General features: G+C 37.3%; 1 protein-coding gene across 1 annotated transcript; it reads right to left on the bottom strand.

Annotated features, from left to right (window-relative positions):
• Positions 1 to 73: 73 nt before the first annotated feature.
• LOC133716997 (F-box protein At5g52880-like) lies at positions 74 to 17,441 on the bottom strand. The gene is made up of 8 exons (XM_062143619.1): positions 17,430 to 17,441; positions 17,363 to 17,381; positions 17,010 to 17,151; positions 1,456 to 1,610; positions 1,262 to 1,346; positions 1,107 to 1,167; positions 748 to 969; positions 74 to 422 (listed from the first exon to the last, which is right to left on the bottom strand). The coding sequence occupies exons 1-8, from the start codon at positions 17,439 to 17,441 to the stop codon at positions 276 to 278; spliced, it is 843 nt and encodes a 280-aa protein (XP_061999603.1). The 3' UTR covers positions 74 to 275.
• Between the last annotated feature and the right edge of the window lie 1,196 nt (positions 17,442 to 18,637).

The following is an 18,637-nucleotide window of genomic DNA, read 5'->3' on the forward strand; positions in this document are numbered from 1 at the left end:
GAGTATATAGAAAAATTCATTAATACATAAAAATTGTTTGCTACTAGAAATATAAACATGCTCCAGCGGTCTCATAAGAATTAGTGTCACTTCAATTAGAACACAAGGATAATGAAACATGCTGAATGTTAATACTATCTGTACATTCTTTAAGCTCTTTTTAGTTACACGGAGGGCCAATGCCCAGAAAGCAAACTAATCGACAACGGGCAATCTTTGTTAACGATCTAATGGCCGCAGAGCAGCTCTATACATAATACATGCAGCAATTGGTTTCAAGGGAAAGGCATACCTTCAGTACTGGTCAAGGGTCTTCGATAGGCCCATAACCTAGAAAAGGACCCTGCTTCTGAATCACTGTCGCTATCACTCTCTGAAGAAGATTTGACTGATATAGAATCTTCCAACAGATAGTCAACCACCTGAAAATGATGAATGTGCCGTAGTAGATATAAGATGACTGGTTCAAGAATTCACAACGAAAGAACTAGAAATATGGGCAATTTGATCCTTCAAATACTGGTCTAATTTTGGTGGTATATAAGCTACCGCAACACAGAGGAACAAGCCCGGTTACCCTTTATGTAATGCCAGAGAATGGATCAATTACATCATGTCATATGGGATGATAATTTAATTTCATGGAACCATTAAGTGCATAGAAGAGTAAGACAGCTGACATTCAGACAATCCCATTTAATAACTGTAATTTGAAAACCACAATGAACAGAGTAAGATAGAAAATACTTGACTAGGTGATACAGGGTCAATTTTCTGAATTTCAGGATTTAGTCCAATATGGTCATTGAAACATTTCATGTTATCGAGCCAAACAATTGTCTTGCAGTATCTACAGTATCCCCTACTGGATTTTAATTTCTTTGATGAATTATTCCCTGAAATCCAAGCAGATATACAATGGTAAGAATTGATGAGTTTGTATTTGAAAGCTGAAGGCAAGAGAACAAATTATCAAAAGGCTATAGCTACTTGACCACAAAGATTTAACGGATTATGAGAGGTATAGGGGAACGGTCCTCCTAAGCTGATTTTATAAGTGGTAAAATTGCAACTTAGATTCTCCTGTGACAAAATGCACTTTTAACAGATCCAGCAAGGCATACATCTAATGATTCACCTTTATCACTTGCTGCAAAATTCCATGGCCTTCATTAAAACAATCAAGAAGCATTAGATCAGTTGAATGCAGTTTTTACTTGGATCTTCATTATACCAAGAAACTATGAGTAAAAGGAATTACCAGCAGACTTGCCCAACAGAGACTAAAGATTGAAAATCCAGGAAACTGAATACATGTACAAGAATATCTTGTGGCAGATGGGCAACTACAGGAGAGGAAAGAACAAGTTCAAATTATCTAGCAAACTTCACATCATCTCTGACTACATCTTTGAACATGGAATAATAGTCGGGTACAGAGTAAAATAATATTGCCATTCTCTTCTTGGCGAGCTTTAGCGCGCCTCTTGTGAGCAATCATTGCATTCTTATATTCTGTAACAGCCAAGTTCTTCTTTTGCTTCGGCAAAGTGGCCTCAACGCTCTGGAGGAGGAGATGAGCTGCTGAGACAGCACTGCGCGTCTTCATTCTGTCATTGTAATAGCAATCACAAAAATCATGTCAGCGAAACAATAAGCAGCCTATCAAGAAATTCTAGCATTGACCAATGTCATTCAAGCTATTTGAACCATTTTATTCAACAAAATCTAACATTGACAAATTGTAAGCATTTTAATTCTAATAATTTGGATTTGCCGACGATGAACTTCATTTAATTCTGTTGTGCGGAAGCGTAACAAACAAGGTATTGATATGAATTCAACAGTAACAAACAAAGCAAAAACACCTAATAAACAAACCACAAAGAACACCAAGATTTATAGTGGTTCACTCAATCAGTGTGATTGAGCTACATCCACTTTCGGAGCCGGCAAGATATTCCACTATGATCAATTTGGAGAAACATACAATTAGAGTTTATGAACAACTCTCACTACCCAAATCCCCAATACACCCAAACCTATTAACTCTCCTTTGATTCAAATAGAGAAGAAGAAGAATTCTTCCTTCTCATATACAATACATAGCAATACCAACAACTAAGCTTAAGAAGCTGATACGCTCAAAGCAAGCGCATAATTTAACCCTGAAAAGATCGTTAGTAGTATAAGCAAATAGGGATCGTTCTATTCCGGGGATTGAGGGTACACCTGTCATTGTCAAACAATTAAACAATTAAAATTAAAACAAAGTATAATATTCACAAATGTATTCACAAAATATAAACATTTTACACGAAAAGGGGGGATTTTGTTTTTGGTTTTTTTTTGGAAATGAAACTAAGTTAACAAAAACAATTAAAATGCAAAAACATAAAAATACGAATGGAATGAAGGAACAAAGATCAAAACCGAAACTTATGATTAAAATTGATTCAAACCCTAATATTGTTCATCTAAGTCATGAGAAAGGAGTTGATCATGTGAAACATTCGAAAGCAAATGAATTCCCATTTTTTACTTTTCAATGCTAATTAACCTAAGCGAAAGCACCTAGATTAATCCTATCAAACATGCAATCAAACCCTAGAAAGCTAGTCAATCATGTCATGTTTAACGCATTACACATAGAGAAAGGCTATCAACTCAAGTGTACAACTTAGTATGGAAAAGTCCACCTAATTGCAATTCTCTTTAATTAAATTCGATCTTTGTACAAAACCTTTACTACTTTGATTCAAGTTTACACAAAACGAAAAGTCGATTTCATGTTCTTAAACCTAGCACCATTCATATCGAAACCCTAAGTGTTTGCAACCACATAAGATTAAAATACAAAAGTTATCTATAACGCAAATTTAATTAAACAAACCCACATAAGCAACTCTCGAATCACAATATATGAATCTGAAAATTCTCAATTAATCATAAAAATTCCAGAAATAATACTTTGTTCAAACATATATGTCAACTAGTTCATAACCAACAAAATTCAAAGCAAAGGTTACAAAGGAGAATCGGATTACACCGTGGATGAAGATGAGATGGATGATTCACGTTGTGGATTCTTGAAACTCGAAAGCAAGCTTCAAGGATGGCTATGGATGGAAGTGCTCACGGCTTCTCTTCTTCTTCTTTGGCCTTGCTTGAACTCGTGGAGATGACTAAACTTGAAACTAGAGGATGGAAAGGAAAATGGAAAGGAAATGGAGAGACAAAGAAAATGGAATGGATGAAGGAATGTCCTTTCTTCTTTGTTGTAGCCTCTATTTATAGGCTACCAAGCAAAACTATTTGGATTTAAACAAATGATGATATGTTAGGTTTGAGCATTTAAACATTAATGGAATTTATTAGGTTTGAATATTTAAACACTAATGGAATTTGTTAGGTTTGAATATTTAAACACTAATGGAATTTGTTAGGTTTGAGTCACTTTCTACTCATTTTTCCTTCAATTAATTCTCCACCAAGACTTCAGATTTTGCCCGTGACTTCTTCATATGAAATGATCCATCATGAGTGTAGATCATTCTGTAAAATTTTCAGAATTTATCTCCATGTGTTTGGGCCGGAATTTCTGCTGGACTCCTTACAGGTCCAGTTTTCCAGTTTTGCTTCTGCAGAACATTGGGCTGACTGTTTGAAGGCCTTCCACTTCTTTTTGGCTCTTGCACTCTTCATAAGAAATGTTTCTTAGGATGTCTAGAATGGATCTGGAAGGTTTCAGCTCATTTGAAGTTCATTTGGTCAGGTGGTCGCTCCTTCTTCCTTGCTTGGCTTGGTTTCTCCTAGCCGGAGTAGGAAAATGTGTAAAGTTGACCTTTTTAGTGCATTTCCATTTTTCTCCATCATTTTATGGACCTAACACTTATTTCATCATCATCTACTCCAATGTACCTAAAAATAAAAATTGAATTAAAAATCGATTCGTTAAGGAATTAACTAAGCAAAATGTGAGGAATTAACTATTAAAATATCACATTAAAATGCTTCTATCAAATTCCCCCACACTTAGCTTTTGCTAGTCCCTTAGCAAAATCAAAACACAGACACAACTAAGACTCAACGAAAATTTAAAGACTCTACAAATACAATGACTCTATTGCCCTTCAACTTTTTGTCTCAGCAATCTCTTACTTTCACCACACCAAGATTAGCACTCAACCAAGAATTAATGTTTAGGCATTCGAGAGTTAATTAAAACATGTAATCCACACATACACAAGTAGGACTTGGTTGTAACAATGGTGATGGGTTTAAGCTTAGCATGCTTCAGACAAGTATGATTCAAATCTCACAAGTATATCCCTCTTTCTTCTCTCAGATCATGGCAATGCTTAAAAGCTTATTCACTCAAGTACATGTGAAAGATAAACAAAGTAGATCACATATGTATAGAAACAAAAGCACATAATTTTTCTTTTAAAGATCTCATGAAGGATATCAACTACTTGCACGAATGGACTGTCATAGGTTCAACTCTTGTAACTTATCTCCACATCAAGGGCTGTCCCATCTTAAGGATCAAGAAGGTCCTCTCTCAAGGGTTGTAATGGGGCTCAGGCTCAAGGTTTAAAGAAACGAAAGGTAAGGATTTATCAAAATGTCCTAAAAACCTAGTAGAGCTCATATGAATGTAGAGATTTCGAAATATTCCACCAAGGCATTGCAAAAACGTCACTTCCCCATAGTGGTAATATAAGAGGGCCAAATGTCTTCATGTTGGGCCCAATCTTCAATGTAAACTTCCCTTGAATCTAGTGAAATGGACAAAGGCCAAATTTTTCTGTAGTGGGCCTTCAATTCAAAGCAAACTCCAAAATCACTAAGTATGGGGTATTAAAGTCCATATACTTTTCTTTTTATTTCTTTTTAGCCGTATATATATATATATATTTTTTTCTTTATTTTCATTTTTCACGGCTTTCACATATCTTTTCTTTATGGACAATTCTACCCCCACACTTGAACTTTCACCTCTTCTCAATCTTCATCTTTAACACCAAACCCATGTAATATGTCTCAAAAGTTAGCTCCACTAAGTTCTTAGAACAAAGGGTAGAGTTGTAACTATACTAAGCTTCATGGTTAAGGATTTTAAGGGTGATGAACGAAAAGGCTTAATGTAGGCTCAAAGGGGCTTAACTAGAGGGGTCCCACGACGGGCACAATTGGGGACACAAGTTTATTTGGCAATGGTGGTAATTCCTAGAGAACCTCTATCCCTTCCAGAATCAGGGCCATGTATTGATATCACGTCTCAACAAGCACAAGAGCGAATTCTAGCATTCTCTAGTCCATTAAACTTAATCTATGGCAAGCAGTCAATCAAGATGAAAGAATAATGAGATCATCAAAACATCGCCAAGAAATTAAGAATATATTTTCATTTCACTCCAAGAAAAAGGGACATGGTTCAATTATCTCACATGGGCTTTATGAATCACAACTCATCTTAACATGCTCATATTCTGTACCAAGGTCATGCAATCCATATCCACTACAAGGCACACATTTTTCATATATCTCAATTAACCAAAGAATACCATGTTTAAAATCATCTCAATGTTGTGATCCTCTTTTAGTCATGATTTCAGAGATATAGAATCATCCCAGACAGTTGAAAGGCATCCTAAGACTCAAAACAAAACAAAAACAAGAACAACACATAAAGTGACGCAACATACAAGAAAAAAAAAAAAAAAAAAAAAACGTTTTGGACTTAGGGATATTTCTCTTCTCCTTTCGGTAACTCCTTTGGAACATGACCAGGTGAAGAGAGGAACGATTTTGGCGGAGCTCAGCTCACTTGATTGACAGGGGACGAGACCCTTTGTCAGCACTTCTCATATCCAAACTAGACCTTTAGACATCACATCCCATTGGATGCGCCTACGATGAAGAAGATATTTACCCAAAATTCATTTTGACTCTAACAACAAACAAACAAAACAAACAAACTAAAGAACAAAGATAAACAAAAACCAAAACATGAATATAAAACCTAAAACAAAGTTAACGATTTTTTTTTTTTTTTTTTTTTTTTTTTGAATCTAATTTTTTTAATTTTCTGATTTTTTATTTTGTTTTCTTTTTATGACAAAAACTAACTACAAGCATTAATCCTTCCCCCCACACTTAAATCATACATTGTCCTCAATGTTAAACAAGTTAGAGCATGCAATGAACAATTATCATGTGAATGGAATGATTAACTCAAGAAAACCTAAAAACAAAAACTAAAAACGCAAATAACAAAGATACAATCAGAAAATAGTAATAGAGGAGATAGAGTTTAAGAGAGCAAATCTGCGTTGATGGCTCCTCCACAGCTACGGTTGAAATGGGTTGCCTCCCATGCAGCGCTTAATGTTTAAAGTCTTTCAGCCTAGACTTGTACCTCCATTTACTCCTTTGGAGGAGCGGTATGCGGGCGAGTGGCAGCCTTCTTGCTGGTTTCAGCCTTCGGAGGAGGGTTCTGATGGAGTGACATAAATAAAAATAAAAAATAAATAAAAAAAAAAAAAAAAAAAAAAACGGGGGAGGCAAGGTTCGAAACCTTAACTTGCTGCACGAAACCTTTGTCCCCAACCACTGGAGCACAAGCTGTGCTTAATATAATGTGTACAAATTTTATACTTATTATGTCATAAACGAACATAATAAAAATAAACGAGAGGCGAGGTTCGAACCTCAGACCTCTTGTACACGAACTTTACACTCAACCACTCGAGCACGGCTGCTCACGTTATTATCCATACCAATCCTTTTATTTAAACCAACTGTTTCAACTGTTTCAACAATTCGGCACAAAACATCCAAGACTGTTGCAGAAACCCAGCCCAACGTATCCAAAACTGTTACAGAAATCCGGCCCAACTCATCCAAAACTGTTTCAGAAACTCGGCCCATCATGTCCAAAACTATTTCTGAAACTCGGCCCATCAGGCCTCCACCCACAGCTATAGTGATGCCTTGATCCGAGACAGGCCCAAGTACGGCCCACTTGTGTCACGGCTTATCCCTTCCGTGATTTACGGCAGTCAAATCTGCTTTCGGCTACAGCTGTCTGCCACAGCGCCTCGAGATTCCCTCGGTCCCCTTACACGCTCTCCACGCGCCAACAACTTTTCCGGGTTTCAGGGCGACTTTAATCCAACGCGTAGAATGAATCACAGGAATCGTCCATCCAACGGTGGAGATCTGCTCACCTCGCTCTATAAATAGGTGCATTCTGAGGGCGCAACTGTTCACTCCAAAGGAACGAAAATCTCTCCTGAGTTCCAGCCCCTCTCTCCCAACTCTTCAGCTTTCCTCTTCTTTCAAAACTCAAAATATTTCTTCTTCGATTCAATCCTTCTCTTCTGATCTTCTCTCCCATCTAGTTGATTCAATCCCATCTTTCCTCTGAACTTTCAGATCTCCAACACACCATCATCATCCTTAATCCCTTTAACAACAACTCCTTCAAACACTTGACAACTTTACTCTTCGATCTTCACATCCCCTCAACCCATCACCATGGAACCACGAACTCTGCAACTGATGGAGCTACAAACCCAGCAACAAATCGAGGATGGAGGAAACAACCAAGCAGCCGGGAGTAGTGCCAACACAGATTTCTGGCGAAGCCGTGCCAGGTGGGTTCCTACTCCAGATCAAATAAGGATCCTCAAGGATCTTTACTACGACAAGGGAGTTAAGCGCCCAACTACAGAGCATATTCACGAGATCTGTCTCCAGCTGAACCAGTATGGACATGTTGAGGGCAAGAACATTTATTTTTGGTTCCAGAATGTCAGGGCTCGAGAGAAGCAGATGAAGAGGTGCAATCAGGCTGCTCAAGTGCCCATGGGAACTAGTTCTCCTGGTACTGGTGGATCCATTGATCTCAATTTTGGGCCAGCTGGTTCTACTGGTGCTGGTGGATCCATCGACATCAATTTTGGGCCAGCTGGTGGATCCATTGACATCAATTTTGGGTCCACTAGTTCTACTGATGATGGTAGATCCATTAATCTCAACTTTGGTTCCACCGATTCTACTGGTAATGAAGGATTTCTTGATTTAAATTTTGTTTCATATTCTTCCTCACACTTCAACACTAATACCAGTACAACTCTTTTGGCACAACAGGAGGACAAACATCCCTGCAACAACGAGGAGGAGATTACCAGGAGATTGAAACCCTTCCATTGTTCCCCATGCATGGTGAGGACATCTTGGGCATCATGAAGACTACTTCCGAGAGAGGTAGCGGTTATGGCGGTGGCTCTCACATTTCCCTTGAGCTCAGCCTCAACTCCTACAGAGATGCAGACATGGCTTAGTATAGAGTATTATTATTATTATTATTTTTTTTTTTTTTTATTTATTTATTATTTTTTTTTTTTTTATTATTTTTTTTTTTTGTAAATAGCTGAATTTAATAAGACTGAATGAATGCATTTTATTTTTATTTTTTTATTTATTTATTTATTTATTTATTTTATTTTTATTTTTTTTTATTACTTTTTTTATTTTTTTTATTTTATTATTATTATTATTTTTTTTTAAAATATAGGACTCAAAAATATTTATAGGACTCAAAATGAAAGACAAAAATATTTATAGGATTCAAAATGAAAGACAAAAATATAAATCCCTTCCCCCACACTTAAATATTGCATTATCCTCAATGTAATCAATTAAAAGCATGCAATGAAATAAGTAAGCATATAGGGATGGAATTTACGAAAATAACTACTAAAACAAAAAGAAAATGGAGGAGTAAAAGGGGAAGAGAAAGCAAATCTGATTATATTCTGAATTGGGTTGCCTCCCAAGCAGCGCTTGTATTTTACGTCTTGCAGCCAGACGGTACCTACATTAAATAAAGTTAGTAACTTAATATTAACAAAGAAATACAAAAAAAAAAAAAAAAATAAATAAATAAACAAGTAACTATGAATTACAAACTACAAGTATAATTAACAAGTATTTTGTACACAAGACACAAGTTAGGTACACAAGTGAGTAAAAAAAAAACATGAAAAATATTTACACAAATGTTTTTTTTTTTTTTTTTTTTTTTTTTTTTTTTTTTTTTTACCTTAGTGTATCACAACATTTTGTTACATTTTCTTTTGTCATAAATATTATTGATATCAAATCTAATTCCAAGCGGTAAATCAAGTGGACATGCGGCCCAAGTATAGTCGCCTAGACACAAAGTCCCTCCTACATCCGTTGGGCAACCTTACTGAAATGGCCAGGTAGGGGAGGACGAACACGAGAGGAAAAATCCATTTTGGCATGAGCTAGGCCCATTTGTAAGCACTTCTGGATTCAAAAACCCGTCATGAACGTTGTCCCCTTCCTAGACACCATTCCATATAGGCTATACTTACTAAGATGAAAAAGTTCATAAGTGTGAAGACAGTTCAACAAGTGTTAATAAAGGCCGCCCTCAACCTTAATGGACCTGAACTAGGTACCAATAAGGGGTTTAGGCCAATATTAACAAAAGAGACTTCACCTATTCCGTTCAATTTACAACTTACAATTAAAACTCGTATTCAACAATATAAAAAAAAAAACAACCTAGTTAATTTAAACTAAGTTTCAAACAGTTTATATACAATAATTATAAACAAAAACAAGTGATTTTTCAAGTCCCCGGCAACGGCGCCAAAAATTGATACGCTCAAAGCAAGCGCATAATTTAACCCTGAAAAGATCGTTAGTAGTATAAGCAAATAGGGATCGTTCTATTCCGGGGATTGAGGGTACACCTGTCATTGTCAAACAATTAAACAATTAAAATTAAAACAAAGTATAATATTCACAAATGTATTCACAAAATATAAACATTTTACACGAAAAGGGGGGATTTTGTTTTTGGTTTTTTTTTGGAAATGAAACTAAGTTAACAAAAACAATTAAAATGCAAAAACATAAAAATACGAATGGAATGAAGGAACAAAGATCAAAACCGAAACTTATGATTAAAATTGATTCAAACCCTAATATTGTTCATCTAAGTCATGAGAAAGGAGTTGATCATGTGAAACATTCGAAAGCAAATGAATTCCCATTTTTTACTTTTCAATGCTAATTAACCTAAGCGAAAGCACCTAGATTAATCCTATCAAACATGCAATCAAACCCTAGAAAGCTAGTCAATCATGTCATGTTTAACGCATTACACATAGAGAAAGGCTATCAACTCAAGTGTACAACTTAGTATGGAAAAGTCCACCTAATTGCAATTCTCTTTAATTAAATTCGATCTTTGTACAAAACCTTTACTACTTTGATTCAAGTTTACACAAAACGAAAAGTCGATTTCATGTTCTTAAACCTAGCACCATTCATATCGAAACCCTAAGTGTTTGCAACCACATAAGATTAAAATACAAAAGTTATCTATAACGCAAATTTAATTAAACAAACCCACATAAGCAACTCTCGAATCACAATATATGAATCTGAAAATTCTCAATTAATCATAAAAATTCCAGAAATAATACTTTGTTCAAACATATATGTCAACTAGTTCATAACCAACAAAATTCAAAGCAAAGGTTACAAAGGAGAATCGGATTACACCGTGGATGAAGATGAGATGGATGATTCACGTTGTGGATTCTTGAAACTCGAAAGCAAGCTTCAAGGATGGCTATGGATGGAAGTGCTCACGGCTTCTCTTCTTCTTCTTTGGCCTTGCTTGAACTCGTGGAGATGACTAAACTTGAAACTAGAGGATGGAAAGGAAAATGGAAAGGAAATGGAGAGACAAAGAAAATGGAATGGATGAAGGAATGTCCTTTCTTCTTTGTTGTAGCCTCTATTTATAGGCTACCAAGCAAAACTATTTGGATTTAAACAAATGATGATATGTTAGGTTTGAGCATTTAAACATTAATGGAATTTATTAGGTTTGAATATTTAAACACTAATGGAATTTGTTAGGTTTGAATATTTAAACACTAATGGAATTTGTTAGGTTTGAGTCACTTTCTACTCATTTTTCCTTCAATTAATTCTCCACCAAGACTTCAGATTTTGCCCGTGACTTCTTCATATGAAATGATCCATCATGAGTGTAGATCATTCTGTAAAATTTTCAGAATTTATCTCCATGTGTTTGGGCCGGAATTTCTGCTGGACTCCTTACAGGTCCAGTTTTCCAGTTTTGCTTCTGCAGAACATTGGGCTGACTGTTTGAAGGCCTTCCACTTCTTTTTGGCTCTTGCACTCTTCATAAGAAATGTTTCTTAGGATGTCTAGAATGGATCTGGAAGGTTTCAGCTCATTTGAAGTTCATTTGGTCAGGTGGTCGCTCCTTCTTCCTTGCTTGGCTTGGTTTCTCCTAGCCGGAGTAGGAAAATGTGTAAAGTTGACCTTTTTAGTGCATTTCCATTTTTCTCCATCATTTTATGGACCTAACACTTATTTCATCATCATCTACTCCAATGTACCTAAAAATAAAAATTGAATTAAAAATCGATTCGTTAAGGAATTAACTAAGCAAAATGTGAGGAATTAACTATTAAAATATCACATTAAAATGCTTCTATCAGAAGCTTCAACTATGGAATTGCAAAGTCACCAAAAGGAGAGGAAAGACAGAGTATTCAAGGATGGCTATCAATTATGTTTCTCTCCTTACTTCAGTTGTTGCCGATGTGGGGATTCAATACAAAGAAACTAAACTACAGCAGCTCTATCTCTCTCTCGCTCCAAGAGAAAGATTAGGAACAAAGGAAAAGTTGCAAACATTTCACTTTTCACTTTTCCTTTTTCCTTTCTTCTTTTCCATGTTTTCTGCCGCAGAAAACATGCCTCCATGTTTTCTTTTGCTACCTTTTTCCTTTTGCAACTGGCCCATCAATCTCCCACTTTCTTCTTCTTTCAGCTGCTATGTCTTCAAGTGAAGACAACATCAACAATCTCCACCTTGGCTTCACTTGATACAATAATATCACAAGTAAAATATCACATACCAATTTGCCGCTCCGACATCCCCGTAGGGAAGATCAAATGTTACGAACACCAATCAAGTTCAAGCAATGCTTGAACTTGCTCAATGGAACTGGTTTGGTCAACATATCAGCAGGATTTTCTTCAGTTCCAACTTTCAGGAGCTCTATATCACCATCCTCCACCAGTTGACGAATCTTGTGAAATTTGACATTGATATGTTTAGTGCGAGCATGAGTAACCTGGTTCTCTGCCAAATGAATAGCACTCTGACTATCACAATAGAGATCCACATAATCTTGAATTATTCCCAAGTCCTCAAGCAAACCACGAAGCCATACTGCTTCTTTTGCACCCTCTGTTACCGCCATGTATTCAGCTTCTGTAGTCGACAAAGCAATAGTAGATTGCAAGTTCGACTTCCAACTCACCGCTCCACCAGCAAGAGTAAACACATAAGCTGTAGTAGATCGGCACTTATCCAAATCACCTGCGAAATCAGAGTCCACATATCCAACAACACACTGACTCATCTTATCCTGCTTAAACACAATTCCAACATCCACAGTACCAAGAATATACCGTAGAATCCATTTCACTGCTTGCCAATGGCTTTTACCTGGGTTATGCATATATCTGCTCACCACACTTAAGGCCTGTGAAATGTCAGGTCTAGTACACACCATACAGTACATCAAACTACCAACAGCACTAGCATAAGGAACTTTAGCCATATATTGCATATCATCATCAGTGCTAGGAGACATAGAAGATTTAAGCTTGAAATGAGAGGCAAGAGGTGTACTTACAGGTTTAGATTTATCAACCATGCCAAACTGCTGTAGTACCTTCTTCAAATATTGTTTTTGTGACAAACAAACCTTGCCTTTCGATCTATCTCTTTCAATTTCCATGCCCAAAATCTTCTTAGCTTCTCCCAAGTCCTTCATTTCAAATTCACCACTCAACTGTGATTTTAATTTTTCAATTTCCACCTTGCTCTTAGATGCAATTAGCATATCATCAACATACAAGAGCAAATAAATGAAGCTCCCATCATGTAGCTTGCGAAAGTAAACACATGGATCATACAGACTCCTAGTGTACTTCTGACCAAACATAAATTTATCAAACCGCTTGTACCACTGTCTTGGAGACTGTTTCAAACCATACAATGATTTATGCAGTTTGCAAACCAATTTTTCCTTACCAGCAACTTTGAAACCATCTGGTTGAGTCATATAGATCTCTTCTTTCAATTCACCATGTAAAAATGCAGTTTTGACATCAAGTTGTGCTAACTCAAGATCAAACTGTGCAACCAAGGCTAAAAGAATACGAATAGAAGAATGCTTCACAACAGGAGAGAATACCTCATTGTAGTCTATTCCTTCTTTTTGTGCATAGCCTTTAGCTACCAATCTAGCCTTGTACCGAGATCCTTCCTTTTTAGCAAATACCCATTTGCAGCCAATTGCTCTCTTCCCATGTGGTAACTGAACCAACTCCCAAGTCTTGTTCTTGTGAAGAGACTTCATCTCTTCATCCATTGCTTTTTCCCACTCTACACTATCCGCATGTATCACAGCTTCTTCATAGGTAGAAGGAATTTCTTCTTCAGTAATTGGAAGTGCATAAGTTACCATATCATTTAGCCAAGCTGGCTTTGGAGCATTTCTTTTTCCTTTTCTAAGTGCAATAGGTCCATGTTGCTGTGGAGACTCTTGAGCTTGAGCGTCTACTTCAATACTTAAATCTTCATTTGTTGAATCATCTGGCTCAACTGTAGGACTACCTGGATCAATTGGAGTTTCATCAACTTTTTCTTTAAACTCCACCTGCTTCAAACTCTCTATGGTCATCTCCTGTTTTTGAGAATCAGTCTGTTCACTCTGATTAACCATAACAGCCTCATCGAATGTCACATCTCTGCTTACAATAACTTTCCTCACATCTGGACACCAAAGCCTAAATCCCTTCACACCATCATTAAATCCCAAGAAAATAGCCTTCTTGGCTCTCGGATCAAGCTTGCTTTCCCTGACATGAAAATAAGCAGGACAACCAAAAATATGTAAGTAATGATAATCAGTAGCAGGTTTTCCAGACCATACCTCCATGGGCGTTTTACCCTCATTTGCAGCAGTAGGCAACCTGTTGATGAGATGGCCTGCATATGTAACTGCCTCAGCCCAAAACTCTTTGCCTAATCCAGCATTAGACAACATACATCGAACTTTCTCCAGTAAAGTACGATTCATGCGCTCTGCAACCCCATTCTGTTGTGGTGTCTCTCTAACTGTGAAGTGTCTCACAATGCCCTCATCTTGACATAACTTCAAAAATGGATCAGACTTGTATTCACCACCATTATCTGATCTGAGCCTCTTAATTTTTCGACCTGTCTGAGTCTCAATCATCTTCTTCCACTTCACAAATATATCTAAGACTTCATCTTTATGCTTCATGGTGTACACCCATACTCTTCTAGAGAAGTCATCAACAAAAGAGACATAGTAGTGTTTACCTCCCAAAGATGCAGTTTTGGTAGGTCCCCACACATCTGTGTGAACATAGTCTAGAGCACCTTTAGTCTGATGAACTGCAGTACCAAACTTCACTCTAGTCTGCTTTCCCAATACACAATGTTCACAAAATTCCAACTTGCAAGTCTTTGCACCCTTCAACAAACCTTGCTTCACTAATCCCTGCATTGCTTTCTCACCAGCATGTCCAAGACGCATATGCCATAATCTAGTAGTATCTGCATCATCTGTAGTCTCAGAAATTGCTGTTTCACTTGTCACTGTACTCCCTTGTAGAAAATACAAGTTTCTATCTCTAGTACCTTTCATCATCACAAGTGAACCTGACACAATTCTGGCAACTCCATTCTTCAATGTAACTGTGAGACCCTTTGATTCTAAAGTTCCCAAAGAGATAAGATTTTTCTTCAAGTTCGGAACATACCGAACATCTGTCAATTCTCTAACAACCCCATCATGCATTTTGAGACGAATTGTACCAATCCCTCTAGTTCTGCAAGGACTATCATCTCCCATCAAAACTACTCCACCATTTAGTTCTCTTAAAGTAGAGAACCATTCCTTGTTAGGACACATGTGGTGTGTACAACCCGAATCCAAAATCCATTTCTCAGAATAATCAAGTGCAGATGAGCTTGCCAAAGCAAAATCAATCTCATCCTCTTTAACATCATCAAAGGTAGATGAACAACTCAATGCAAAACCAAAATCATCATCATCTTCAGATTTTGCAACATTCACTTCAGAACCCTTCTTGTCTCTAGTCTTCAACTTGGGACAATCTTTCTTCCAATGCCCCTTTTGGCGACAAAAGGCACACTCATCTTTTGCAGGAAATTTGCCTCTTGACTTGGAACGAGAATTACCTCTTTTTCCACCAAACTTTCTTTCTCCAGATCTTCCTCTTACTACAAGTGCTTCACCTGTCACTTTCTGTAATTGCTTCTCCTTCTTTCGACACTCATTATTTATCAATGAATTACACACATCATCAAATTTCACAAATTCTTTTCCATGCAACAAAGTTGTAATCAAATGCTCATACTCGTCAGGGAGAGAATTTAGCAAACACAAAGCCTTATCCTCATCACTAATTTGCACATCTAAATTAGCCAAATCTGCAAGTATCTTATTGAAATCACTGATGTGTTCAGACATAGAAATACCTTGCCGATAATTGAATCGGAAAAGCCGCCTCTTCAGGTGAAACCGGTTTTCAGCACTCTTGGTCATGTATTGGTCTTCCAATTTCTTCCACAGAGCTTTTGCCGAAGTTTCCTTCATGATAAAGAACTTCATATCCTTTGCAAGACACAATCTGATAGAACCACAAGCCCACTTATTAATCTGCTTCCACTCCTTCTCACTCATATCTTCTGGTTTGTCTTCAAGAGCTATATCCAATTCTTGTTGACACAAGACATCCATCATCTCACACTGCCACATGCCAAAATTGTTTGTTCCATCGAACTTCTCAACTTCAAATTTGGCATTGCCAATTGATGGCCTAGTAGTCGACGATGAACCCGAACTCGAATTTTTCTTTGTGTCAACCATTGAATCCAATCAATACACAACTCCCAAATTCAGAACCGAAGCTCTGATACCAGTTTGTTGTGCGGAAGCGTAACAAACAAGGTATTGATATGAATTCAACAGTAACAAACAAAGCAAAAACACCTAATAAACAAACCACAAAGAACACCAAGATTTATAGTGGTTCACTCAATCAGTGTGATTGAGCTACATCCACTTTCGGAGCCGGCAAGATATTCCACTATGATCAATTTGGAGAAACATACAATTAGAGTTTATGAACAACTCTCACTACCCAAATCCCCAATACACCCAAACCTATTAACTCTCCTTTGATTCAAATAGAGAAGAAGAAGAATTCTTCCTTCTCATATACAATACATAGCAACACCAACAACTAAGCTTAAGAAGCTTCAACTATGGAATTGCAAAGTCACCAAAAGGAGAGGAAAGACAGAGTATTCAAGGATGGCTATCAATTATGTTTCTCTCCTTACTTCAGTTGTTGCCGATGTGGGGATTCAATACAAAGAAACTAAACTACAGCAGCTCTATCTCTCTCTCGCTCCAAGAGAAAGATTAGGAACAAAGGAAAAGTTGCAAACATTTCACTTTTCACTTTTCCTTTTTCCTTTCTTCTTTTCCATGTTTTCTGCCGCAGAAAACATGCCTCCATGTTTTCTTTTGCTACCTTTTTCCTTTTGCAACTGGCCCATCAATCTCCCACTTTCTTCTTCTTTCAGCTGCTATGTCTTCAAGTGAAGACAACATCAACAAATTCAAACAAACAAAGCCTTACAATTTCATCGAAATTTGAGATGTGAAGATTTAACTTTGAATACAAAACATTGAAAATTAGAAACAACCCAGATATACAATCATGAAAATATAAAATGGGGTCAATTATGAAACCAATAACAAGCAAAAGGAAGAACATACTCAGGAAGGAGACGAAAGGCGGTGACGGTATCTTGGAAGATAAGAGACTGGAGATTCTTGGGCACTTTTCTGTAAGCGCCTCTGAGAATTAAGCTGAGCTCTTTGCAGACTAAAGGGTATCTGTGAATTGATCCTAAAGATTCTTTAGTGTTTTAGTGTTTGTTCTTTCAGAAATTCAGATCATAATTAGATTCCCAAGATTTTCTAGGAAAGAATTCCTAGATCAATTAGGAAGAGGATCCCTAGATTAATTAGGAAGAGAATCCCATATCTAATAGGAGATCCCCCAATCTCTAATTACATAGTTGTAAAAAGTCTATATATAGCCATCTCAAGCCCCTATTATCCCAGACCCAAATCTCTCTCTCCTTTCTATATTTTCTAACCGATCGTGCACAATTAACAAGAAAACCCTAAAACCTTATTAGACATGGAGATGATAGAGAACCAGGGGAAAGCTGAATCCATATTTGTTATGGTGGAGTTTGATCAAGATGATTCCAACACTGGTGGTGTATACGAAATCAAACTTGACCAACTTCAGCAACTTGAGCATGATAAATCTGTGGGCGGATTTGGGGTTGACCCTTCAACTCTCCCAATGCTCGAACCTATATTGAAGTTCTTTGATAAGAGTTGGAAGATGGAGGAGGGGTTCCATTCATTTAATGGTGCCAGATTTGGCGGCCTATCCAAGTTATATCTTATGGTAAATCAAATCCCATGGCCTTATCTCAAGCCCGTCATACCCAAGCATGCATTTTTGTTCGACACATCAAGCTTAGACTTAGAACTGCAGCAGGTTTCTCCACCCAAAACAACCAAGCAGTATTGTCTTGTTATATCGGCATATGGGATGTTGTACTATCTTGCACAGCCATTGTGCTTTCCTCAGATTCAAGAACCATCATTCGAGCGATATGATCCGTCCAATGATTCGTGGGAGTCATTGCCTCCTTTCCCATATTATTCTCTGGATCAGGCACAGACCGAGATGACCGGTTATGCCGTTTGTTATGGATATATACTATTGTCCATGCAAACTGAGAAGAAATATGAAGCGATGGCTTTTCATATTCATAGCAGAACATGGCACAAGGTGAAGACTAGTCCAGAGAATCCTTATTATTATCCCTTCTATGGGAGGGCAGTGGTTTTAGGTAGTACTATCTATGCCTTGGCGCATAATCTTGATTTGGTTCTGGTCTTCTCTTTCTGGTGGGATTCAGACAAGGATGGTGACATTGTTAAGCGGCGACATTTTCTGGGCACCCCATTGTCTCTGTTAATAACAGCCAAGTGTCATCCGCCGCGCAGGTTACTAGGGGATAGAACTCAGAATTTGGTTCATTTAGGGGAGCGATACTTTTGTGTTGTGCAAACTGGTCAGAACATTGATTCTTCTGAGTATCAGTATCTATGTGCGACGACCTTCAGAATTGCCGGTGATGGGCAAGAAATGCATATCAAGACTGTTCGCTCATCTGTTTTTCGAGTCGCGATCGAAGGGAATGATGAATTTGAAGTTAAGTTCAGCTTTACGCCTGATTATAAGGACATTGAACCGGAAGAAGAAGAGTATAGCGCAACTAATGCACTGCCTGAAAGTAAAAGTGCTGCATGGACTT

Source organism: Rosa rugosa, chromosome 6, assembly GCF_958449725.1.
Source record: "Rosa rugosa chromosome 6, drRosRugo1.1, whole genome shotgun sequence".
In the NCBI taxonomy this organism is placed as follows: domain Eukaryota; kingdom Viridiplantae; phylum Streptophyta; class Magnoliopsida; order Rosales; family Rosaceae; genus Rosa; species Rosa rugosa.